This window comes from Phocoena phocoena, chromosome 13, assembly GCF_963924675.1.
Source record: "Phocoena phocoena chromosome 13, mPhoPho1.1, whole genome shotgun sequence".
NCBI classification, from domain to species: Eukaryota; Metazoa; Chordata; class Mammalia; order Artiodactyla; family Phocoenidae; genus Phocoena; species Phocoena phocoena.
In genome coordinates, this window is record NC_089231.1 from 20,179,104 (window position 1) to 20,206,537 (window position 27,434).

Below are 27,434 nucleotides of genomic sequence, written 5' to 3' on the forward strand. Positions count from 1 at the left end.
GACAGGAAAGGGATAAGGATGGGAAAGAAGCATAGCATAGAAAAAGAAAAAAATAGAAAGCACAAAATAAGATGGAAAAAGTAAATCCAAACAGACTTGCACTTCTGCACTATGGTGGGACAGATACTCTTAAGTGTTCTCCCAATACAAAACACTAGATTCTGAAGAAAACAAACGATTTAATTCATTGCTGGGTTGTGCTATATAAGAGAAATTTCCAGGTCCCATCCCTCTAACACTCACACAGGGGAAAAAAATTGAGCTGAAACAAAAGCAGGAAAGGAGCAGGAAGCATCAGGCAAGAAGCAAACTTGTCTGAGTGCTGAAAATAAGACAAAGACAAACTGCATTCAGTCAGGAACCTTGCCGGGGCTACAGTGGTGCCAGTGGGTTTGGTACTGCCTCACTGGAAGCAAATGCAAAATCACATCTGAAGGAAAGTATACACAATTTAGGTCCTTTGTTTTCCCACAGATTTAGCTTAGCCACACACTAAAGAAAACAAGCCAAAATAGTACACAACAGTATTTAGTACACAATGGTACACACAAAAATTTAGACTTATAAGACTTAAAATACTGAAATGATCAGAAATAGAATATGAAATATTTATGAAAATTTTAAAATTAGAAATGGACTTACAAGAGACTATAATGAATAAACAGGAAGATTAGAAATAAAGAACAAAATGAAGAATATAACTACTGACATTAAAACCATCATTAGTGTTTTTAAATCGATCAGACATTGCTGAAAAATGAATTACTAAATAAGACACAGAGCTGATGAAATTAACCAAAATGCAGCACAAACAAGATGATGAAAAATATGAAAGATTAAAGGACATGATAGAGTAAGGAAGTCCATCATTTGTGCAATCAGAGTCCTAGAAGAACAGAGCAGCAGTATTTGAAGAGTGGCTAAAAATTTAATAGAACTAAAATGAATTGAAAGATACAGAAAGCCACCATACACCAAGAATAAATAAAAAGAAATTCACATCTCCAAACATTACAGTAAACCTGTAGAACACCAAAGAAAAAAGAGATTATTTTATTAAAAGTAGATAGAGATAAAAAGATAATCTAAAAAGTCAGACGCTGAGGCACAAAGATGTTGAAAGACCAACTTAAGGCCACAGAATAAATAAATAGCAGAGCGGTGATATACCCCTTGCATTCTCACTTAAGAAAGTGTACTTTTTACTACTTTATTTTCTCTTTTAAACTGTCCCAAACTGTTTACTTTACTTTTCTTAACCTTTTTTTTTTTTTTCTAACTTTTAAGTTGTCCAATGATTTCTGGCTGAAACAATTACAAGGATTATTAGAAACTTTGTAAAAATGTATTATCCAAAAAAGTAATATATCCCTTCATATGAATTTCAACTACCTTACCAGAATACTGCGTGTAGAAAATTCTATAGCCTTTGATCCTAAGCACTAAATATTTGCATGGTAAATAATTTCTGACATTCTTGCTCCAAGTTATTGTTTTTGATAACCCCAACTCCCTGTTAAAAATCCTTGTTAGGGAATTTTCAGATGTCAAGAAATCTAAAACTAATTAAAAGTCCTCACCAGGAAGAAAATATTTTTAAACAACTTTTATTCATGTTTGTACACTTTATTTTTATCATCCTTTCTTTCTTATATCTGGAAAGGATATAAACTTGAGAACAGACCTACTCCAATCCAATGCTGACCCACACTTTGGTGCCTTCTAGAAACATGCTCTATGTCCTGCAAATTATAAAATGTCCACAAGCTTATATCTGATTCTTAATCTTGAAGGGAAAAGGGGAACGTAACAACAATGGGAGAAATAGGATACCCATCAATTTAGTCACTGTGTATATTTGTTGTGGGTATGATATCCTTAATCTCATCTCCAAATCTTCATCTACAAAATTGTAGAGATTAAAACACACCTAATCCATTGTTTTTAGACCCTACAGACTAGCCAGAGGAAATGGACTTCTTCCATTATCTGACATTCTTAAAGACCTATCACTTTGAATTTCTAGTGTCATCCTTCCCTTAATCAACTTGTATGGAGAGTTCCTTCTAGTTCTTTACAACAAATACACTCCCCAGACAAATTCCCTGCTGGGCCTCTGCCACACAACTCATTCGTTCAATACTTACTGAGCACCCTCTGTGTGCCAGGCATTGTGGTAGGTTCTAGGTATACTAAGAATCATTAATTGAATATACATTGCTTTGGTATTTTTTTTAAATCAACTTATCGAATGGTACATAGTACTTCAGTCAAAGACATACACTTTTAGCAGGTTAGCTGGCAATAGAATTTCTTATAGCTATTTCCTAATGAGGTGAATTTCTTGAGCAACTCCATAGAAAAAACCTGCTCTTTGGTACAGCATACCAATGATTTGGCCACTCTATTTTTTATATACAGTCATATATATCTTCCTCCCAATGTTTCCACAATGAATGGAAAATGTACTAATGCTGACCATGATATTCTTTTTATTGAAAAGCAATATAAAATAGCTTTAGAAATAAGAGGAAGGTAATATTTTACATTATTTCTGTTACGAATATTTTTATGCTTTGTGCCAGAATTTACTTCCCATAACTATGTTTGCTCTATCTGGAACATTTTATATTGTGTTTCTACATTATTGAAAGTATTAGTGTTTAATTTAGAAGAGCTTAATAAACTGTTAATCTGAGGATGTCTTTCCCTTTTTTCTGAGCATGCTTATTTATGTACAGTGTGGAAATCTGATCCTGTTCTCTTCCAATCAGCCAACAGTTCTTTTTGTACCTCTTCTGGTAGTTCATAGAAAACTTCAGGATCAATGTCAGAAGGAAAAGTAATTTTCTCTTCGGTAGAATCTTGCTCTCTATTTTCTGTAAGTCCTTCATGAATAAAGACTGTTGCCATCGGTTGTTTATGGCTGTCTGTAGTGCAGTTTTTGGAGAAAAGTTGCTCACTCTGCACATTTGGAAATGAATGGAAAACAGATACAGCAGGGTCTGTTTTTGAAAAGTGGAATCCTTGAGACTCTTTAGGTCCTTGACTCATTAGTTCATCTTTTAAGTTACTGTCTATATAATGTGAATAATCCTTTTGGCTAGACACGTAAGAGGAACTACTGCTATTTAAACCTGATGTTCCTGGTGCACAGGGAGATACAGAGGATATCTGTTTGGTATTGGATAAATGATCCCTAGGATTTAAGGAACCATCTTGCATTTGTTTTGTAGAAAAGAAAGATAATACTCCTCTAGAAGCATGTAATGGACAACTCAAACTTCCTTTCCCTTGAACTTTTTCTCTAGATTTTCCAGAAAGGATTTCTTCTTGAATATCTACTGGAAGCTGCTTAAATACCTCTTGGTCAATACCCGCAGGAAGTGAGGAGAGTGGAAATTCGTTACTGTCTTTTTCTTTAGAAAAACTTGTAGCATCTGGTGGAGACTCCCCAGTTCTTGTACTTTCAATTCTTCCAGTTGGTAGAAAATCCCAATTTGTTTCCTTGTCTTTAGAAAAATCCTCCATATGAATGTCTTTCATTTTCTAGAATACAACGGTAACAGAAAAATTTAGATAACTGATATCTTTTAAACATTCATGCTGCTGAAGTGTGATTGTAGCTATTATCCGACCAACATGTTTCTATCCTACTCCATAACTTCAATCCTTTTGGCCAGTTCCAAACAACTAGAAATGATCAATCCACCACAATTAGTCACACAACTGTGTGGATCTTTACTCACTATTCCAGGAAGACGGCTTCCTTCCTAGAAAGCACTGAGCCAGAAGGTAGGTATGTACTGGAAACCTGGAAAGGACCTTAACAATCATGTATTCAAACTTTCAATTCTGTGAATAAAAAGACTGGTGGCCTATAAAAATAAAATGATTCACCAAGGGTATCTAAAATATATGTATATGCACAGATAGCACCAAGGGCTGGTTTTCTAAAATTCCCTATTTTGAAGTGTAACATTTAACAGAAAGAAAAAAAAATACGTCTATGGTAAAAACCCAGTATCATTATTAAGATGTAACACTATTCTATATTTACGTGAAATAAAAATTTTAAAACACCTTCCATTTTAATTTGCCTAATTTTCCCTCTAGTTTCAAGCACCATAAAAATGTACAGATAGTCATATATAATTCAGGAAACATCAACACATTAGTAACTTCCAAAAAGTAAAAGGAGAAGAGATTTGGGTCACTGTTTTTATTGACCATGAACTGTGTGCCAGACATGTACAAGGTACTTTCATTTATGTTTACTCTCTAATGCTACTGTGGATGAAAGACCTTTAATTCTCATTCTACAGACTAATTAAAAAGTAAACATCTTTTTAAATGTCAGTTAATATAATTAAAAAGTAAACATCTTTTTAAATGTCAGTTAATATACAGAATAAAAAGGGTCACTGAAAAAAAGTAATTAGAAGAGGGCACTAATTCAGTATTTCCATAACACTACTCTGTTCTCATTATAAGCTTAAATGTAAATGAAAATATTACTAAAATTATAATGACTCATTAAACAATAAAAATAAAGAAAATAATAAAAACATTTAAAATTAAGAGTTGGACTTCCCTGGTGGCGCAGTGGTTAAGAATCTGCCTGCCAATGCAGGGGACACGGGTTCGAGCCCTGGTCCGGGAAGATCCCACTGCAGCGCAGCAACTAAGCCCGTGTGCCACAACTACTGAGCCTGCACTCTAGAGCCCGTGAGCCACAACTACTGAGCCCATGTGCCACAACTACTGAAGCCCACGCACCTAGAGCCCGTGCTCTGCAACAAGAGGAGCCACTGCAATGAGAAGCCCACGCACCGCAACAAAGAGCAACCCCCGCTCGCTACAACTAGAGAAAGCCCATGTGGAGCAACAAAGACCCAATGCAGCCAAAAATAAATAATAAATAAAATTTATAGATAAATAAATAAAATAAAATTAAGAGTTAATTGTAGGCATAAACAATTTAGTAAAAGATGATTATTTTTTAAAGCATTTGGTAAACAAAAGTTTGCATTTTCTTTTAGTCATGTGAAAATATGACTAGCCTCTGCCTCTCTATTGCCACACTCTTAATTTCTACAGTTGTAAAATGAGGAGTCATATTCTATCAATATTGCTACCAGAATTTTATGTAATTTCAAAACCAAGAAAATTTAAATATTTGAACAAAGACATTTGGGGGGGCGTCGCTGGTAGCTTATGTATAAATTGACAACAAGATTAGATTTCCAGTATTTGAAAATATTTTCATGTGAGCTAATCATCATATTCCTATATACTGTTATAAAACGTTTTAACAGTTCCAAAACAGAGAACCTCTATCAAGGTTTTCTCTTTTATCCAGCGATGTTTATGTTTTATTCTTAGGTCACAGTACAGTATACTTAAGGCTAGAAACCATAATATGAAAGGCACTATTATAAGTAAGTCATTCAAATCATATCACCCAAAAGAATCTCTAAATTATATCAGTTAAACACAAATTTGTATCTCTAAATTTAACCATACAAATCCAGTAACAGTGTACTTACAAAACTGTGCTTGCCAGAGCGTGAAGTTGTTGATAATGATGGTGTTAAATAATAATCAATAGTCCCTTTCTTAGCAGTATTTAGGGCTTTAAGGTTGCAGAAGCACACACTTAAAAGGGTGAGATGAAATGGCATCTTCACATTCACCATATTTCGAAAAAGTTTCATAAGTACATCAACCATTGGGGTCATCACATCATAATTTCCTAAATAAAACGTTTAAGAAGACAATATCTAAACACATTATATCATAATTGATATTAAGAGCTTAATCTAATTTATATTGCTTAGATTAAGAAGTTAAAATCCTAAATAGATATCATTGGGACATCTTGACATTATTTACTGAACTGGGACATCTCAACACTAACACCAACTGCCAAATGAGTTAAAGTTTTCAGAAGATTTGAAATATGGAACTTTTAGTTATGGGAGAATGATGAGGTCAGAAAATCTCCCCATAAAGTTAAAATAAAACTGAACAAAATGGTCAAAAATAATCATTCTGAGATTCTGGAATGAACCAAAGGCAAATAAAGTGAGAAGCACTGATTTATGAAAAGCTGCTGGAACTTAGGTAATGAAGTGGGGACAGCAGCCTTATTGGTTGGAGTTGCTTGTATCCCCATTTACACAGTGCAGTTTGTATAGTAGTTTTACCAGGATGAGGCTCGCTGTGAAAGCCAGAACTTTGCTGCCAGAAAGGACTGACCTGATTTGAGGTAGAGGGCAAAAGCCCACACCCAGCAGTGTTGCCAGAAAAATGAACAAACTTGGTAGGAAACAAAGGAAATCACATAGCTCTTGAGCCTGGGGTGGCAACTGTGGTTGGGATGAGTGAAAGATCAGTGGACCAGCCATAAATTTAACCAGGAGATCTGGAAATGAGAGAACCACAGAGGGACTACATAAGCTCTCCTCACAACCCCAAATGACTGAGAGCTGCACACACAGAGAGGAGCCAGGCTTTCCGTGTGTCTCTCACCAGAATGGCAGCAAGTATACCAGGGGAGGTGCAACAGGGATGAGCCGAAAATAAAGGCCAAGGCAGATTTGAAAAAGGCCTAAATTTTGAAAGTGCTCTCCAACCCAAGCACTTGTCTGCTGACAGAAAATGAAAGCCTTCCAGGCTGTAGTATTTGAGCAAACCTTTGACCAATTATTGTCTAACCACCAAACTATGCAGACACAGGGTAATCTCCTAAGAAGACAAAATTAAAAACTTAAATTTAAATTAATAAAAAGAAAAAAAGTTAAGCAGAGAGATCAGGGGCAACACATCACAGGGCAGGTAGATCCTGCAGCTTAAGTCCAGACAGGTTACAAAGAAAGAAAAGGAGAAAAAAGCCCACAGGGAAAAAAAATCCAAATCCAGAGTTTCTAGAATACATTATCTAGTCCAATTTTCAACAAAACATTACAATACATACAAAAAACAAAAAAACCAGGAATGTGATTCTTACTCAGGCAGAAAAAGCAGTCAATAGAAACTGACTTTAAGTTCAATTTAGCAAAGACTTTAAAGTTGCGATTATAGATATTTTCAAAGAATTAAAGAAGATCATTTAAAGGAATTAAAGTAAGATATAATAACCACTACCAAAAAAGAGAGAGTCTCAATAAAGAAACAGGATCAAACATACAAACAAAACAAAACAAATGGAAATTCTAGAGTTATAAAGTATAGTAACCAAAACAACAACAAAATCACTAGATGTGTAACAACAGTTTTGAGGTGACAGATGAATCAGAGAACTTGAATACAGCTCAAAAGAAATTATCTAATCTGATAAAGAAGAAAAAAGTCTGAAGAAAAATGAATAGAATTGTACACACCTATAGGACATTATTATCAAGCATACCATCATATGTGCAATGAGAGTCCCAGAAGGAAAGAAAAAGAGAGAATATTTGAAGAAATAAGAGCCCCAAACTCCCCATATTTCATTTAAAAATTTAGTCTACAGAATTAAGAATCTCAATAAATCCCAAGTAGGATAAACACACACACACACACACACACACACACACACACACACACACACACACACAAAACCACTTAGATATACCATGGTCAAACTGCTGAAAAAGACAGAGAGGTAACTAACTCATCACATACAGGAGAACAACAATACAACTGTGCCTGGTAACAATTTATTGCCTCTCAGCTACAAATCACCCTTCAGTAACTGCTGTGTGGTAATGTGTTGGACTCTAAAATTTTTTTTACATTGAACTCAACTGTTAAGTTTTGTCAGTAGAGAGAACTGGAGGACCATTAAAGGAGAAAGGGTGTTTCTCTTCCTGGTTCCGATGTACTGTCATTTACCTTTTCTTGCTCCCGTAACATGGTCTGTGTGCAGTACATATGTGTGGAACTATCCAATAGTGCTGTGCCATACCACGTGTGTGTGGAACGCTCAGTCCCTCAGCAACCTCCAGCCCCAGTCTAAGCCTAGTGACCATGTTACCATGGCACTAGCAACTCAGACACTGCACATACCAGGCCTGTGCCATAAACAGCACCCTGACTCTTCCTGCATACCCACCTAATAGGCTCGACTTGCATATGCCACAGAAGGTTGTTTCCTCCAGCTCTTCCTATGCAGGCACCATACCCTCCACCTTTGCACTAGCAGAAGAATGAAGATTCCTTCAGCATAAACACCTACCAGTCTCAGCTTGCCCACATCCTGGAGGATTGTTAACAGAAGCCCTCTCAACATGGACACCTGCATACCCCAGCTTGTGCGCTGCCCTGCCAGTGAGCAAACTCCCAACGCCTCCTGTGCACCCACCAATCAGCCCCAGCTCATCTGTAGATCAGAGCGTGGTATTCTCTTTGCCCAATAACTATGGACCAGCTCTGGGCCAGGTAACTCAAAGGATTTCTCTACCATTCAGTGTTCTGCAACCACACCTTCTCCTTGAGGGGTAAGAGGACTCTCTTTTCCAAGTTTGTCCTTCCTTAGATACTTTTCCTTAGCCCTCGGGTACCTCTTAGAGTATCTTTATATCTTTATAGTCACTCCCCTATCATAATTTAGTAATTCTTTGAAACTTTCCCTGTTCAAATTTCTGTGTGGTTATTCTCTCTTGATTGGAACTATTAACGGGAATCTCTCCTGATTAAGCTATTAACAGCTGCCTCCTCATCAAAAATAATGAAAACCAGAAAGCAATGGAATACTATATTCAAAGTATAGAAAGAAACCAGTAAAGGATTATATATCCAGACAAACTGTCATTCAAAAATGCTATTTTGGAGAAGTAGTCCATAAATTTTAGTTAAGTAGAATGGTTTGATAGTGTTGCTCAACTCTTCTTTTCAAATGCAAATGGAACATTCTCCAGGGTAGACCATGTGCTAGGCAACAAAATAAGGCACAATATATGTAAAAAGGTTGAAGTTACTTTAAGCATGTTCTCTGATCAACTAAAATCAAAATGGAAATCAACAAAAAGAAATTTGAAAAATAATCAAATATTTGGAAATTAAACAGCAAATTTCTAAATAAGTTTAAGGGTCAAGGAGGAAATCACAATGGATATTAGAAACTACTTTAGCGTTAATGAAAAAGAAACACAACAAAATTTATGGAATGCAGCTAAAGCACTGCTTAGAAGGAAATGTATAACTTTAAACTTGAATTATTAGAAAAGAAGGTAAATATAAAATAAATAATGTAAGCTTCCATCTTAAAAAACCAGGAGTGGAAAGGCAGATTAAACCTAAAGCAAGCAGAAAGAAGGAAATAACAAAGATCAGAGCAGAAATAAATGAAATAGAAAGTAGAAAGACAACTGAGAAATCAATGACACCAAAAGTTGAATCTTGGAAAAGATTAACAAAACTGATAAACCTTTGCTAGAATGACCAAGGGAAAAAAAAAAAAAGAATACACAAATTACCAAAATCAAGAATGAAAGAGAGGACATCACTATAGACCCTACAAAAATTAGGATTATAAGGGAATATTAACAACTTCATGACAACAAATTAGACAGCTTGGATGAAATGCATACATTCCTAGAAGATACAAATGAACAAAACTGACTCAAAATGAATAGAAAATCAGAATAAACTTATAACAAATAAAGAAATCAAATTCTTATTCATAAAAGAACAAAGCTAGAGAACTTACACTACCTAATTTCAAAACTTACAACAAAGTATCAAGGCAGGGTAGAACTGGTATAAGGATAAACATATAGATCAACGGAATAAGAAGGTCAAAAATAAACCCTTACATTTATGGTCAATTAGTTTTTGACAATGGTGCTATGGCAATTCAAAGAGGAAAGAACATTCTTTTCAACAAATTCTGTGAACAACTGGATACCCACATGGAAAAGAAGGAACTAAGACTCTTACTTTACACAACACATAAAAATTAATTCAAAGTGGATCTAAGTAGAAATCTTAAAACTATAAAATTTCTGAAAGAAAACATAAGAGGAAATATCTATGACCTTTGGGTTAGGCCAAGAATTTTTAGATGATATCAAAAGCACTATCAATATAAGAAGAAAAAACAAAACAATGAAATACCATTACACAGTCATGAGAATGAGTATAATAAAAGAAAATGACAGTACTAAATGTCAGTGAGAATATGAAAACACTGGAACCCTCTATACTTTGTTGGTGAGAATCTACATTGTTATACTCACTTTGAAAAAAAATGTGTCAGTTTAGAGTTCAACTTTACCATACAACCCAGGAATTCCACTCCTTGTAATCTACCCAAGATGAACAAAAGCATATACTTGCCCAATGACTTGCACACAAATGTTCACAGCACCATTTTTCGTAACGGTCAAAAATTGGAAACAATCTAAATGCCCATAAAGAAGTTATCTCGTGCTATATAATTAATTACCATAGTTTTGTCTTTCTCTGGAGTTGGGAATCATTCCTAACTGAGTCTTTACTTTTAATATCTATTAAAAAGCAACAAAGTTTTCTAGTGAAAATTTCATATAGAATAAAAGTATTTAATAGTTCACTAACTCCCTGTGAAGACTACCCATCTTTGGATCATATTTCTAACTCAAAGTTTGTTTTTTTAAGAGTTCGACCTGCCAATTAATTAAATTATCAGAAAATTAGTCCATTACCTATCCCTAACTTCTGAATTATGTGGGATGGAATTGCGCACTGACGACTCTCACGGCTACAGTGCTTCTCAGATGAATACCGACGGATTATTAATCTTATTGTATGTGGCTTCCTTCCGTCTTGGCAGACTCTAAAAATAAAGAGAAAGAGGAAACAAGGAATTAGAAAAAGTATTATCTAAAGTTTTTTAATGGTCCAATATACCTCATTTACCTAAAGGTGCCAGATTTAGTAACTGTAACAATTATAAATACAGTTGATAATTAGGCAGTAGGCAATAAAGGTCCCTGAATAGTCCAAGCAAACTTCACAAAGTCTACATAATAAAGCTCTGAAACTTAAATAAGGCTCTCAGACCTCATGCAGAATTGAGTGCTATCAGAAGAAGAAAAGAGATAAGATATAATAATAACAAGCCATTTTACAATCCAAATCCAAAACATAACTAAAAGCAACATATTAAAATCAGCAGGAAATTTAAGAAACAGAGAATCATTTACTGACAGAAGCAAATATATAAAAAATGACAATTTTTTACACATGTAAAAAAAGTAAGATTACAAAAAGAAAAAAAATTTTAATGAGATTATTTCTGTTAAAGAGCACTCCTCAAATAGATCCAAGGGAGTCAGTAATATCACCATTATATGGCTTTAGAGAAATAATGTGAAAGGTTAATTATATACTATATTTAGGAAGGTAAGTACTTGTCCATGCATCTTAAAAAGTGTTCCATCCAAATAATCTTGGTTTTAGTGTTGAAAACAAAACTTTTAATGACATGGAAAATCTGCTTATAAAGTAGAAAATCTAATTACTAGAGAAAATAAATGTCATCAAAGAATAACATTTTCCTTTCTATATGTGTCGCAAACATAAAATACAAGTATTATTAAACATACTCAAATTGATTTTGAATTAGAAAATTTGGATTTTTGTAGTAAACAATCTTTTTCTTATTGCTTTACCACAAAACTTCTTGACTGCTGCTTTATTAAGATAATATCTTAAATGGTGCCTGTAAACATGTTACTAGTTTAAACATCTTCCAGTTCTATTAAGTTAATATGCAACTCAAAGAGTGTAATTTGGTTCCTATAACTAATTAAGACATACTAGAAAAAGGTTATACTCTAAGCCATCTTAAGACCAGTGCCTAGAGAATGGATTAATGGACCAGAGCCTAGATGTATGATTTTATACCTCTTACATATCTATAGTATTAATCATCATATGCTTGAGAACATTCACACACACGCACAATTCTTTTTTTTGCCAGTTACTTAGATGGCATTATACAACTCAGTCACTGATATAAGGGGCCACTATGTAGAAAAGGGAATGCCAGGCAGAAATAAGGAGAAATGGTTAATAGTTATTTCACAGGTTTAGAGCATCTAGACTCATTTCTGGGTTGATGCTTCAAATAAGAGAACCTATAAAATGTATACTTCTTGCGGTTTCTCTATGTGCACAACTTTTTCTAGTGACCAGGCATTTCACAGTAGTCTTATATTTAGCTGCAACAAAGCAGATAACTCAGTTTCACTAGCAGAGTCACAGGCTCAGCCTGAGTCATATCACTGAAGCTGGGTCATATAGCCAGCCAGTTGCATGCAGCAAATGATGACCTGCACGGCCCTACTCAAGACATGGGATTGCAATGCATGTTGCATGACTGCAAAGTTGAAGGAAATATCACTTTATCAGTTTTCTGAGACTTACAGTCATCCGAAAACCATTTTCTCTAGTCACATTAGCCATCCTAGCATCATTACAGAAGCACACCTACCCAAAACTGTTAGATCCCTGACACCCCACTTTGAGAAATCAAAGAAATGGGAGGAAAAGAAATGGAGTACTGAGAAATAGATATATGATGGCAAAGGAGCATCAGAAAACTAAATGTCTTGTTCAGTTTATGCAAAGCTATTTGTAAACTCATAATCCCAATTGACACTCTTCATGTATTTATAGGCCAGTAACCCTGCACATACCCACAATCACTCTCACTGCTCACACTTAATCCCATTAAGCTATTCCTTCATCTGACTCCATTTTCTTTCACATGGTCCGAGGCACAGGAGATAAAAGGGTTCTTCTGCTTTCTCCATCAATTTCCTATCCTCAATCATCACAAAGTTTATAGGTGCCGTGATTCTAGAGATACCTACAAAACTCCCTTAGGTTAATGATCAGCAGCTAGATCCACAGTAAACCACAATGTTACTAAAATTAAGACCAATGCAAGTAGATGAATTAAATTTAGTTAAAAACATCTGTTACTTTATAATGATCTATCTTTGCATGTTTAGTCTCCAGTTAATCGATAAGTTCCAAGATAGAACATCAAGTATTCTTTCCATGTACTATACACAGAATCTATAAGATGATACGGCAAAATGGAAAAATCACCTGTTCAAAAGACTAGCAAGTAGTTCTTCAATCTTATTTTTAGCTTCAACTTCTGATGAACATTTTTTAAATGAATCTTCCTCACTAAAGGACTACCAAAGAAGCACAAATAAGGATTAATAAAAACCCAAATAAACATATCCAATTATCAGTGTATATGTTAAATAAGTATTCAACACATTCTTTACTAACTTACCTCATGTACTTAGTTTGAGCCATTTAGTTCACTTTTATATTAAATCTTTTTATCTGCAAGTTATTGTACTCCACTAGAAAGTGCACTGGAAGTCAAAAGAAAATTACAAAGCTCTAGTGCCCATGCCACGCTTTATTGTACGAGTACAGTGAGGCTCTTAATCTCCTAGGACTGGAATCTGAGTTTAACCTTGGGCAAGTTATTTAACCTTTCTAAAGTACAGTATCTTCATCTTAAAAAAATAATGGGAGGAAGAGGGAGTAAAGGAGGGGGAAAAGGTATGAACAATAGTACTAACTACCTGGAAGATTCACTTGAAGATTAACTGGGATAATGTATATATTATTATCCCTCAGGAAAAAAATTCATCAATGTTATCTGGGTGGTTATACCTTTCTCCATTTCCAAAACCATTAGACTACTCTGAAAACAAGATTTTTAAAAATTAAAATATTTTGCCTACTGTATACAATATAGGCTATTAAAATTAAGTAGTATTCAATCACAGTGGCTAACTTGAGACTTAAATACTAATTCTTAGATTCAATTTAAGACTATTTATTAATCTACTATAATAAATAGCCTTCTCATAGGAATGGGATCATGTACTAACCTAAAAAGCAAATTAGAATAGTAAGAACACAGTAGTAAAACTAGAAATCTTTACCTCAAATAATGTGACAACCAGTATTCAGTTAAAATGAACATCATCGCCACGTACCTGAGGAGGTCCTGAGGGGGTCACAGGAGAGTTATCCTCTCCAAAACTGAGCTTCTGGATACGCTGAGCAACTGAAATGCCTAACTCCTTTTCTAGTATTTTGGATGAAAAGGTTTGAAGATCACGCACACTACTGATACCCAGTGCTTCCAGACGTTTGGTAGTTTTATAGCCAATACCTAAGCAAAAAGAGATGCATACGGTGTTACAATAGTTTTTCTCTTTAAAATTAGCTAATTAAAATATTATAAAGATATCAACCACGTCTTTTGATACCATAATTGGTATTTTGCTAAGATCAAACTTTATTAAAAATTAGGTTGTTGTTCTGCTCAAGACCTCTGAGTTATGAACCACCTTGAAAACCTAACAACCATAGTATAATATAATGAATAAGGAGACAACCAATAAATGCTGTCTTGATATTGATAAAATGAAATTTTTACCACCTGTTACATAACAATGTGGAAGTATTGAAGAATCATAGTTATTATCCATGTAAAGAAAGACTGTCACTAGAGCAATTAAAATGCATTACCATTTGCTAATTATTAGCTAACTTGACTGATTTCTATACACAATACCACACATTTATATCTGGAGGTAGGAACCATCCCAAATACAACTTCGAGCCAGAAGGCAAACAAACGAATCTTCTCATTAGCGAAACTCCTATGACAAAGTTCTTGCACTAAAACTCAGTCATACTTTATCACAGGAAAAAATTTAATGCTGTGATAAAGGACCATACGTTTCCGGGTTATAACTTTCATGATCATATTCAAACTATACAAAAGTAGGTAAAACTAGGAAAATACTTTCATATATATAGATTCCTAATATAGATTCCCTGCAGAAAACGTCAGGTTTTTTGGTTTTCACCAAGAGTCAAGTACACAGGCTCTAAGAATTAATTACACGTAGCTGTAATTTTTAAACTTAAAGAAATACAATAAAACCAATATATATTTTTCAAATATATTTGTCTTACCAGGCATTTCCTTTATGTGGTTCAAACTATGAATGAGATCTTGAGAACTTTCAGGTAGTAAGAGTGTTTGCTGATTTGGTTTAAAGATGCCAGACACTAATTTTGCCAATAATTTATTAGAAGCCACTCCAGCACAGCCTGTGAGACCCAACTGATTATACATGGCTTCCCGCATCTCAGCTGCAATCTGAGATCCAATAAGTAGTCTGATGTGCAAGATGTCATGCAGGTTTATAGCTATAAAAACAGCCAATGTTGTTAAAAGTCACCATCACAAATTTTCATTTTCTTTTTAACAAATGAGTTTTAAAAAGATAAAGGGCTTAATCTATATCCAACCCCCCTTCCCTACCACCATACTGCTATACCACCATACTGCTACACACTTAACTAATCTCTCTTGTCCTTCACAGGAAATCTGTAAAGTAACTATCACAAGTGAATTCCAAGGCCTGTGATAGCAAATGCATACTGGGAGTGCTGAATGATTAACAGATTACGAAAATTGATCTCATAAAAAATTCCGACAGACATTAGTAGAACTTTTACTCATGTTTATCTGGAAGTAAGCATAAAAGTAAAAGTGTTACATTAATGATAAAGCTAACATTACAGCTTTAAAGATCTGAATCTAAACTTTACATACTAGTGGTATGTGCTATTAAAAACAATTTTGGATCTGTTTACAGTTTAAGAGATCTTTTATTAAAAGTATAGGGAAATTATATAGAAACAAATTTTCTTAGGTGTGAAAATGACATTAGAGTTATATGAGACAGTCCTTATCCTTAAGAGTATTTACATTTCAAGTGTTATGATGTCTGTAATAGTGGCTCAACAATCTATCAACCAATCAATAAACAGCAAGATAGAGCAAATGTGGCAAAATGATAACAACGGGAGCATCTACAAGGAAAGGCATAATGACTGTTCTCACTGTACCATTCTGTCAACTTTTCTGTAGGTTTAAAAAAAATTTTTAACACAATCTTATGTGGAGGAGAAAGAAGAATTCATGAAGAATTAGATATTTTAGGATATAAGACCTAGCTCTCTGTAATATGTTCTAACAAATAGAATCTAAGTTTGCTTTAAAAATTATACAGAAACACATTTGGAACCTTCTTGCTACCCAGACCTCGTAAGTGACAAAAGAGCACAGGTACAAAAGACACATGAAAGCTTCATATCTTCCTCTAAGACGGAATGGTAGCTCTACTTCTTTTCTCCTTTAATATCAGGGAGGTGGATAATGACTGGAGATTGATCCACCAGCACTCAAAAAAGGGGAATAAGAGAAAGCACGTGCTGGCTGAGACCTATGAGCAAGTATGTCAGGACAGGTCTTAGAGAAAAGCAGCTTGTCTTCTACGTGGTATGATTTGGAAGTCACCAGCAGTCACAAGATGTTTGAAAGCCTAATTAGATATTCAGTAGAGTTGATTGCAGCTTATTTTCAAATGCAAATACCCCTGGAAATACCATCAGTCATTCATACTTTAATACGCGAAGGAGAGGAACCATTCTGTTTTCCTGCTAAGAGTTGGCAAAGATTATTTGAACTGATTAAATATGAGCTTGCAAAATACGGCAGGTAGGCCTGGACAAGCTTCCACAAGAGCTAACTTGGGAGGGTCTTGATGCCTTGGGAGAATAGAAGTGAACAAGCAAAGAGGCAGCAAAGGCAAATTTAGTCTACCTAAAATTTTGCTTAAAAATGGTTTTAAGAAAATCAAAAACTACTCTAAAAAGCCAACTCCTGTAACTTAAGGATGACCTAAAGAGTCATCCTCTTTAAAAACGATAACACAGGGACTTCCCTAGTGGCGCAGTGGTTAAGAATCTGCCTGCCAATGCAGGGAACACGGGTTCGATCCCCGCTCCAGGAAGATCCCACAGACCACAGAGCAACTAAGCCCGTGCACCACAACTACTGAGCCTGCACTCTAGAGCCCGCAAGCCACAACTACTGAGTCCGCGTGCCACAACTACTGAAGCCTAGGCACCTAGAGCTCGTGCTCCGCAACAAGAGAAGCCACCGCAATGAGAAGCCTGCGCACCACAACAAAGAGTAGCCCCACTCACCACAACTAGAGAAAGCCTGCGCACAGCAATGAAGATGCAATGCAGCCAAAAAATTAAAAAATAAAATAAAATAAAAACTGTAATACAGGACTGTGTCAGAGAAATGAAAAGTGCACAAAGCACTGAGCTACATGTCATCAAAATACGATTTTCTGCCTATTTAATATGGAATAGCAATACCTGATTTTAATCATCTTAGACTGCTGAAATATGGCTAATATATCCAACAAAAGCCAGAATACTTTCAGAAAGACATAATCGACTCTCTGAACTGACTGAACATTAAGAAATGTAGATACTTTTAGTTACTAAATTGAATGAATAAGAACCCACTTACGCTGATTACCGTATACATGACCCGACACAGTCAGTGCTGAGGGTTCATCACTTTGAAGCTGCTCTAGTCTCTTCTCAACCATTTCTGTTAGATCCACAAAATTTTCATCAAATCCGAGTCTCTCAACAACTGGACTAAATTCTTCCAACAACTCTAAATTAAAATAACATTGGAGCACAGATGTAACTGAAGTTGTAACTAGAATAGATTTAACTCTTTTATGCTTAAAAAAATAAAATATGTTGTTAAAGGTTTTACATATATTCACAGTCCCATAATATTTTTAATAAAGTCCTCAGTTAACTGGGATTTTTTTTTCTGTACCACATTCTGAGTAAAGGCAATATTTTCCAACAAGTCCAAAAATAACATTTCCTGGGCAGATGCTCATAGCAATAAATTTCTCAATCTCCTATACGTATAATTTCTCTATCTGTAGTACATTAAACATCAATGCTTATAGTTAATTATGATCTTGAAGCAGTAGGTCAAAGAATAAATTATAGTCTGCTTATAAAAGTAAAAACAAATAATAATATATTCTAGCTATGTTTTTCATAAGAATTTTAAAAAGGCAAAACAAAATAAAATTTAAAATTTCCAGTTAATACTAATCCAAAGAGAAAAGTTACTTAATTTTCAAAATATACTACAATGCGATACTTTTTGATTAGTCACCCTCCAGCACATTCCTTAAGGGCAGAGATGGACCATGACTTACATGTATTTGAATGCCCAGCCTCTAACAGAATGCCTAGTCCATAACTCAAATGTTTACTAAATTGAGCTGAACCAGGATTTGAAATAAGTTCAAAAAGACTTATCAATTCTCATTTTTAGGATTAAAACTAATAATTTGAAATCATTAAGAAGAATTTTCACTTCTCTCTAAATCACCTATGGTACCAGCTGGATGGCAGAAAACAAATTATTAGCCTCTTATTATATAAAAATGCATAGGTTCTTAAAGTCCTATAATATGAAAGCTCTGTTTTATTGATGCCAACACTGATAACAGCAGGAGAAAACAATTAATAAAGACAACAGTGTGATCTGGTGACCACCAAAAATCACTTTCAACCTACCTGGAGAAAACCATATATCTACTCTGAGGAAAAACTGACAATGTGTCTGACCATATAAAAGGATTCTTTTGAATTTCCCTCATCAATTTCTGCTTTTCTTCCCCAAAAGTATATACGTGATGTCCAGCAGTAACAGGTAGAAAATAAAAGTTTATCAAAACAATACTATATAAAAAACAAAGAACAAGTGAAGTGCTAAGGAGAAAAGCAAATTAAGTACCAAATCATGCACAAAGCTGGTGGATCGCTGAATATTGATTGATTATATTGGTTCTATTACTAGGTCATAGGAATAAATCACTTATCCATTCCTGAAGTTAACCTCTTTTTTGCTGTCAACTTGTCAACTCCATAAACAAGAGGCATTTATTAAACATATGATTACACAAGGCCAAAGAGAGGAGTTATAATTAGAGAAAAAACTATCTTGACAAAAATGTAATACTGTAGAATAAAAATATGAAATAAACAATAAGGTTATACATCATAAATAGGTCTGAAATAAATTCAGTATAGGACTGTTAGGCTATGTTCCTATTTCAACTCAGAAAATACCATGAAAAAAATTAACAAAATAACATTTTATCGATGCATAAATCATACTTAGAATATTTATTGTTATTATATTAGTGCATTTTTAATTCTTTCAAGATACTACTTTATAAGTTAAGAATCAGCATAAAAACTGAGATTTACTCATTGAATTTCCAGTAGATACTTTCACTGTGAAGAGTTGCAGTGGCACAGAAATCATAGGAGAAAGTCTGATAAGTCTGACAACATAATGTCAGACAAAACACAAACTGGAAAAGTAAAAAAGATGAAACACAAATTGGAAATATATTTATAACACATGGCCATCAAAGGGCTAATTTCCTTAACTTCCCCAAACAATGACACAAACCAATCAGAAAAGAGAGGAGCAATCTAAATAAAAACGGGCCCAAGTGAAAAGGCCATTCACAGAAAACATATATAAATGACCAAAAATACATGAAAAAATGCTCACACTTACAGAGAAATGCAAATCAAAACAATGATTTACTATTTTTTCTGCCTCTAGGCAAAATCTTTATGAGTATCTAATACTGTCATACATACTAGCAATATGTTGGGACAACCTCAAGTGCAACATATAGCAGCATTTCTAATGCAAATTATCTTTGATCTAGCAATTAAACTTTAGGAACTTACTTTAAGGATATCTTCATGAAATGTGAAAATTTCTGTATGAAAATGTCTACTGAAGCATATATTTGTAAGAGCAAAAAGTTGGTAACAGAAATAATCCCTCACTATCAGGGAAGCCACATAATTTACAAGATATCTTTTGAATAAAAGGAGGTGCTATTAATAATTACGTAGGGACAATGGGCATAAAGTGGGACATACTGTCTTCATATCAGTAAAGGAATGGTTAAATAAGTTTGGGACAAAATACAACAGAATACTGTGCAGGCACTAAAAAGAATGAGGAAGAGCTATATGAATGAGATGAAAGATCACCAAGAACAAAGGCAAGATGCACACTGTCTGTATTATATCACCTCTTCTATGTACAGTAAAAATTAACGTCTGAGTATTCAGATACACACACATAATTGTGCACATTGTCTATTCACACACAGACATATACACATATGTGGCGGAAGGGGTTTGGGTCATTGTTTTACACATATGGAAAAACCTGATACTGGTTTTTGCATCTTGCCTTCTACTCACTCAACAAGGCATATCTCTATGAGTCAAACAGTACAGCACCAATTCATTCTTTTTAATAGCCATATAATATTCTATCATAGAGAAGTCTTAGTTTATTTAGCCATTCTCACCCTGGTGAGCAATTGTTTTCATTCCATATTTTTAGCAATTATGAACCATGCTACAAGAAACGTTTTTGTACATATACATTATTTTAGTTCTATTAGATAAATCCCCAGCAGTGGTATTATTGGGTTAAAGAACATAATAGGTATCTTTAATTTCAAAACATGTTTCTAGATTGCTTTCTTGAAAAGGCTGTAATACTTTGTTTCTACTTTTTCTCACATTCTTATTTTTAGTACTAATGAATTTGAGCATTCTTTTTCCACATTGTTGAATTTGCTCTTTTTGTTAATTGCCTATTCATATCCTTTGTCCATTTTTCTTAAGTTTCTTTTTCTTGTTAATTCCTAAGAGCTCTTGGATATTATATTTAATGTTTTCATCTGAAAACTGCTACAAATAACCAAAGAACAAGTAAACAAAAACAGTAGCAGGCCTTCCCTGGTGGCGCAGTGCTTGAGAGTCCGCCTGCCGATGCAGGGGACACGGGTTCGTGCCCCGGTCCGGGAAGATCCCACATGCCGCAGAGCGGCTGGGCCCGTGAGCCATGGCTGCTGAGCCTGCGCGTCCGGAGGCTGTGCTCCGCAACGGGAGAGGCCACAACAGTGAGAGGCCCGCGTACCACAAAAAAAAAAAAAAAAAAAAAGAATTTACTAAAACAATAGCAAACAAGATAAATAAAAAGCTGATCCGTATACGTTTTAAAACTGTATATATTTGCCATATGCCAGTACAACACATGGTTTCATTTTTCCTGTAATTTACTAAAACACTAAGATTCAAACCCAAATCTTAGTAAGGGGGAGTTTATCTACACTGAAATATTTAATATATACATAAAATCTAAGAAAAAAATATACTCCTTATCTTTGCTAATACTTCCTAACAAATTGGTTTTTAATTATGTTAATCAAACATTACAGAAGCCTCTCTCAACTCCCATTAGTGCATTAGAGTACAGCATATTTCTTCATAGTTTATTTAAACTTGGCATTTAAACTTATAATTAAAAATACCTGGTTCTTTTTGGTTTATCTTCTCCCATTTTCTCACTTAAAAATTTTTTTACATTTTCTCATATTTATGTAAACATCAGCGTGACAGAGTTCAAATTCCTTCCAACTATACATTTTTGTCACCATTACTCATAATATATTAAGTCATTCTCATATAAATTTTTTTTTAATGGGAAAGCCCCAAAATAAAAGGAAACTGACTTATGCATTTTACATTTATCAAAAGATTCATGTAGTTAACAGGCATCCTATATAAAAATTAATACTGAAATTATATTGCCCATAATCTGTACCTGTAACGTACCTGTAACCTTATATGACATCTCTCTGTAACGAGTCAAATCTTCTCCATTAACTAATACTAGCTGTGGACACTTTTCTTTTGCATCTCTGACATTCATAAGTTTCTTAACTCCAAGTTCCCTAGCTTCATAGTTGCAGGTAACCACCAAATATTTCTGCTGAACCCCTATAAGAAATAAATATTTTATGAGGAAAAATAAATATTTTATGAGCAGGATTAAAAATTCAAATTAAAATATAATTTACTTATTCCATATTATAGTTGTAATACCATCCGTTTTGATAAGAATAAAAAGCTCTCAGTTAAAAAATACAGCCTCCATTCATCAAAGCTCTATGAAGTACAATTTAACAAAAATTAGCACGAACGAGCAATTCTATGAATTCTGCAAAAAGATACAAATAAAATCCTTCGAGGATTTTTTTCAAACAATACAAAACCAAAGAATTAACTCTATATAACTTTATATATAACTCCAGGCCATGTTTTACCAAAAAATAAAGCAGATGAAAATAACTGAGTACAATTAACTACATGTTGCTGCTAGAAAACCTAACTTGTCTTCTGAGTAACTTTCCAATGAATATAAAGCAATGTTCTGTTACAAGTGCCAATCTACAGCAATTACTAGGGATCTCCCCCAATCAGTGTTCTAATTATTGAACTGTTCTTCATAGTAGTCTTCAGAAAAGATTATAGAGAGTGAGGTGGCATTATGAACCCCCTCCTTATCAAAATGATTAAGTTATGATCATCTACAGACTGTTTAAAAATTCTAGTTTTCCGGTAGCTTAAAATTGCTAAAATTATTTGCTTTTCTCTTTACACAAGTTGACTACTTGTTTACCACTATTAAAGTAATGTTCATCTAAAATATGTAAAACACAAATATGTAGATGGGGAAAAAAAGGTTATGTCCATTCCCCTAATGTAAGACATTTTGTTTCTAAAGTGTTGATACTATAAACAAGGCAAAGAAACATTATTTCGTATATTTTTGATATACCAGATCATGCCCAAAAATAGAAGCACTGGGTCAAAAGTAATAATTTATGATTCACCAGTGATCTATGTAAAAATCAGATTAGTAACTTCCTTAACTAAAAAAGTAGTCTTTTAATGCAGGATTAATGGACTCACCATTATGTCACCAGCCCAAGTTAAGTAGTCATATATTTGCTGAGTACAAATGGAAGACTATGCTACTTTCCCCTAGAAACTTTCAGCATTATATCCCTCACTTCCTGGTAATCATTCATTCCTGCATCTTAATTACACAATATCTTTTTACTAATCATTACTTACAGAACATCTTGTTACCATGCTACTAGTTAGAAATGCCTTCAGAAGAAAATTGAGGTCCCCTAATCCTAACTCCTTGACAGCCTTAATTTTAAAGATCCTAGACTGACCTTGGCATACCAAAAACTAGACATCAGTCATCCCTCTGTTCCTTAGTAAATCAACTAGGCTGAGCTGAACTGGGGACTTATCAAAACCAAAATAGACACCAGAGGGAAGTGGCATGTGAACCAAAATTGCTCTTTATGCTTTTACTAAAAGATAAATCCTTACTACATGCATAAAATAAATTTTTAGAAATTTAAATTACTTTCCCAATTTAAGATATAATAAAAAAAAGAAAGTTTTTTTTAAAAAGCCAACATAATAGTAATTAGATCCCCAATGTAAAATTTCTCTTTGCCTTTTAAAGATACTTATGATTTTATGGAAAATTTGTACTGTATGCCTTAACATTTTGGGTTCTGTTCAAAATCCAACTATTTTGTCGAATGTTACACAACTCAAGAGTTAATTTCAAAAGTGAGAGAATAGATGACAACTTCCATTAAAATTAATAAAAGAGATTGTTCTTGAGATAAGACGGTTGTAAAATTTCAAACATTGAGAAAAAGACTAAAAGTTTATCATGGTCTCTCTGTTCATCCGTTTGGTTAACTATACTACTTGTATCATATTCACCATTTATTAAACGATTATAAAGTTTACACCTGTAGTGAAGCAAAGATTACTGCCTATAAAGCATCACAGAACTGCTTCCAACATTTATTAATATGGTTAATAAATCATAATATAAGAAACATAATAAATAACGAATCCTATTATACAAAGAAAATAGTATCAAACTCCAGAATTACCTAAAGGTTTGCCCTTTAGTTCTGGATGTGAGATCATTTCTACTTGTGCGTAAAAGCAATCCAGATCCACGTGTACTATGACTCTAGATGAAGAACTTCCAGCTGGCACCACTTGATCATGGACTGTGGCACAATATGCAAAGAAACATAAAAATACATTCAGGCAACTTATCGCCTCTGAGCAACTGCCAGCCCCTTAAAACACGGCAACTGAGAAAGAAGAATGCAGAGTGATTTTTAAAGTTTTTTTCCTGGATTTATCACATGTGTCAAAGCATCTAAAAATTACAAAGACAGGAGAGAAACTCCACCCACAGTAGAGTCTTCAGTCCTATTTACTTACTATTTCTTTGTATACTATGTTTTTCTCAGGATAGTAATACATTTAAGGAAAAAAATTTATCAATAATGGAAGATTGCAAGAGGTAATCCTAGGACTTGGAAGTTTATGGGAAAATTTAGAGAAAGTTGCAAGGGGCAGAAAAGTTTAAACACTGATCTTTCAACCAACTTATAAAGTATTCTCAGTGGCATGTCCTTAAATTAAAAAAATAATCTGAAATACAAAGCAGCACAAGACAGAACCTATGGGTCCCGATGGACTACATCTAGCTCCCATATGAGATCAAGATTAGCTGGTTCAATGCTGAATACCCAATACCTAAAACAGAGCCTGGCATATAATAGACTACCAATGAATACTTGCTAAATTGCAAGACAGAGTAAATATTTCCTGGATTTTAAAAGTGGTTCATGTCTTGAGGGAAGGGGCAGAGGGATAAGACAGAGGAGATTCCAGCTCTTAACACCAGTTAAAAACAAGGCAGGCTAAATGCAATGTGGTTTTCTGGTTTGGAGCCCGGAACAGAAAAAAATTAAGTGGAAAAAAACTGGTAAAATCTGAATAAAGCTTGTCCTTTCATTAATAGTATGCCACTGTTACTTTCTTAGTTTTGACAAATGTATCACGGTGATGTAAGATATTAAAGTTAGGAAAAGCTATCTGTGCATCTCTCTGTAAATCTAAAATTATTACAAAATTTAAGTTTTTAAAAAAGGGGGCGGGGGTCTAGGAGGCAGGGAAGGAGAGCCTTGGCCCCAGGCCCGGGGATTGGCGCGCTGCAAAGTAGGGTCCAGAGGCTGGAAATGGGTCACCGGAGAGGCGGCCACTGCAGACGTGCCTCGTCCCCGGTTCCGAGCTGCGCCGTCCCTTCCCGTCTGCGCTGAGCCGGGGACCCAACCTTTGCCAAACGGTCGACAAGTTCCCCCGCTACTGCAACCTTTAGGCGGCCGGGGACTCTTCCGCTTTCACTGGGCTGTTTCAGGGATTACAAATGCAACCTCGATTAACCAACTGACGCGCCCACCCTACTCCTACTGGTCAAAAAATCCCTCTCGGGATCTTGGCCTCAAAACACCGGGCAGCGAAGGGCAGCTCTCTCAGCGGAGCCCGGAAGACGAAAGGACCCGAGCCGGGCGGGACGGTCGCAGCCCAACAGCCGCCGCCACTGTCCCGGGAGTCCTCCCGCCCCGCGCTGCTCATTTACACCAAGGGAGGCCGCCGGGCTCCTCAGGCTCCAGCGCACCCGGCGAGCTGCCGGCTGCCCACGCCTCGGCCCGCTCCATGCCCAGAGCCGCGTCCTCTTCCTCGTCGTGGTCGCCTTCTTCCTCAGGCTCCACCCCCTGCTTCTGCGTCCCGCCCCAGCGGCCAACCGCAGGGCGGCTTCCGACCGCTTCCGCCCGGTCTCCAGGGAAGCCGCTCCGGGCTGGCGCCTGCGCGGGCTCCTCCGAAGGACTCGCCGGCTGGGAATCCTCCAGACCAGCGTGCGGGGGTTCCCTCCCGCCCAGCAGTGAATGAGAGATTGCCTTACCAAACAGCTCATTTTTTTCTTAAGGTCTTCGGAGTGAGTCCCACACCACAAATTTTAACTGTTTATCTTTACTTAGAAGCCAGCCTGTTCTCCTGATAACTGTTAGCAGAGTTGCTAACCCTTAGACGCTGAATGATTTATGCTGATGGAGTTGGGGGAAAGGATGGAAATTATGGTGACAGCAAGGCGACCATGTAAACTAATATGATTAGCAAGTATGGTAAAGTTTGCATTTTGTTTGTTTGGTGTTTGATTCAAAGATACTGTGACAGATTGGACCCCTGAATTTTTAATCATTTAAACTGAATAGGATTTTGATACATGAGCTTTGGAGTCGGGTAAAATTCTCAATCCAGACCCTCCAACTTGCTGTGACTTTGGGCAGGTTAAATAACTGCTCTGAACACCTGTTTCTCCACTGTTTAAAAAACAAAAAAAAAAAAGGTCTTGAGTGTATTGGGATTAAATGAACGAATGAAAACTAACATACGCTTTAATATTCCAATGAATATAAAACACCTGGGACATGGAAGGTTAGATGGTGCTCAATAAATGTTCATTCTCTTTGCTTTCTGTTAAGATGCCTTTTGTGCCTATGTGTGTTTCTTCCAACAGAAAATTTGGAAATTTCTGTGCACGTGTGTGTGAATGAATATATATATATATATATTTACACAATTATTTTGATTTTTTTTTACAGGATTCTTTCATAAATAGGTTGTGAAAACTTTGAGAAACCCATTAAAGGGCATGCTGATGCATCCATAAAGAAGGAATAACAGGCAGAGCTGGGGCTCAGTGGTTTGGAGACCAGGTCTTCCTCTCTGGGTATTTTACTCTTAGACATCTGGACCAGTTCCTTCAAACTCTCCAGTATGGGATCTAAGACACCAATTTAAAGCTATCCTGCGTTCTTTGCGATTTCTATTTGCTAAGTCTAGATAAAGTACTTTTGAATTAAGTGCCTCTTTGGCTATCATCAAGGGTCCAATTACTTGTAGACAACTAAGGTATTTTGTTTCAATTCCTCCATGTTGAGAATGATACAAACCAGGGAAATACCATGGCAGATTAAAACAGTTCCTTTATAAGAGCCCTAGGGTCACTAACACTCAACAGCTTGACTAAAAGTGAACCAGCATTGAAAAACAACACACATAAGCCCTCTTTAATTGAATTTATTTCCCTGTCAATTGTCCAACTGAAGAGTGACTTTAAATTTAGTAGAAGAATAGACAAATGGAACCTTGCAACCATAGGGGAGCAAGCCAGGCTGGCTTTGTAGCTCTGCACTTAGAAGGGCCCCTCACTTGATTTAATGTTCTCCTGTTACTGTCTTGAAATTCTTAATAATTTTTGAACAAGGGAGCCCTCATTTCCATGTTGCACTGGACCTCACAAATTATTAGCCAGTGCTGGGAACAGAGGAGGGAAGTGGCATAGAAAAGAACACTTACAAAACACCTGTATGTCAGGCACAGCCCTAAGAGCTTAAAACAGATTATGTCATTCAATATGCCTTAGAGGGTAGGTATCATCATTCTTATTTTACCAAAGATGAAACAGGCCAGCAGAGACTAAGACGCTTACTCAAGATTATGAATCTAGTAATGGTAAATCTACTTTCCAGAGTTTTCCATAGAGAAGAATTCATTAAGAATGTTTCTTCCACAAGAAAAGGGAACCCTCCTACACTGTTGGTGGGAATGTAAATTGATACAGCCACTATGGAGAACAATATGGAGGTTCCTTAAAA

At 35.4% G+C, this 27,434-nt stretch overlaps 1 protein-coding gene across 8 annotated transcripts; it reads right to left on the reverse strand.

Moving 5' to 3' along the window:
* Window positions 1-2,479: 2,479 nt before the first annotated feature.
* Window positions 2,480-25,493, reverse strand: POLI (DNA polymerase iota). 8 transcript variants are annotated; one of them, XM_065889614.1, is made up of 10 exons: window positions 25,355-25,443; window positions 23,808-23,930; window positions 21,649-21,813; window positions 17,417-17,500; window positions 14,995-15,231; window positions 14,004-14,182; window positions 13,087-13,178; window positions 10,671-10,801; window positions 5,550-5,755; window positions 2,480-3,549 (listed from the first exon to the last, which is right to left on the reverse strand). In XM_065889614.1, the coding sequence occupies exons 1-10, from the start codon at window positions 25,431-25,433 to the stop codon at window positions 2,728-2,730; spliced, it is 2,118 nt and encodes a 705-aa protein (XP_065745686.1). In that variant the 5' UTR covers window positions 25,434-25,443; the 3' UTR covers window positions 2,480-2,727. The 8 variants fall into 8 exon arrangements, with proteins under 8 accessions (XP_065745686.1, XP_065745688.1, XP_065745685.1 ...); XM_065889616.1 differs by having other exon boundaries at window positions 2,728-3,549; window positions 17,417-17,569; window positions 25,394-25,493; XM_065889613.1 differs by having other exon boundaries at window positions 2,728-3,549; window positions 17,417-17,569; window positions 25,355-25,492.
* Between the last annotated feature and the right edge of the window lie 1,941 nt (window positions 25,494-27,434).

Coding starts and splice junctions, on each gene's coding strand:
- POLI (XM_065889613.1), bottom strand. CDS start 25,433: ATGGAGCGGGCCGAGGCGTGGGCAGCCGGCAGCTCGCCGGGTGCGCTG. Junction 14,183..14,994: donor CCACATAAAGGAAATGCCTG/GTAAGACAAATA, acceptor CTTTTTGCTTAG/GTATTGGCTATAAAACTACC. Junction 3,550..5,549: donor GCTCTGGCAAGCACAGTTTT/GTAAGTACACTG, acceptor GTTGTATTCTAG/AAAATGAAAGACATTCATAT.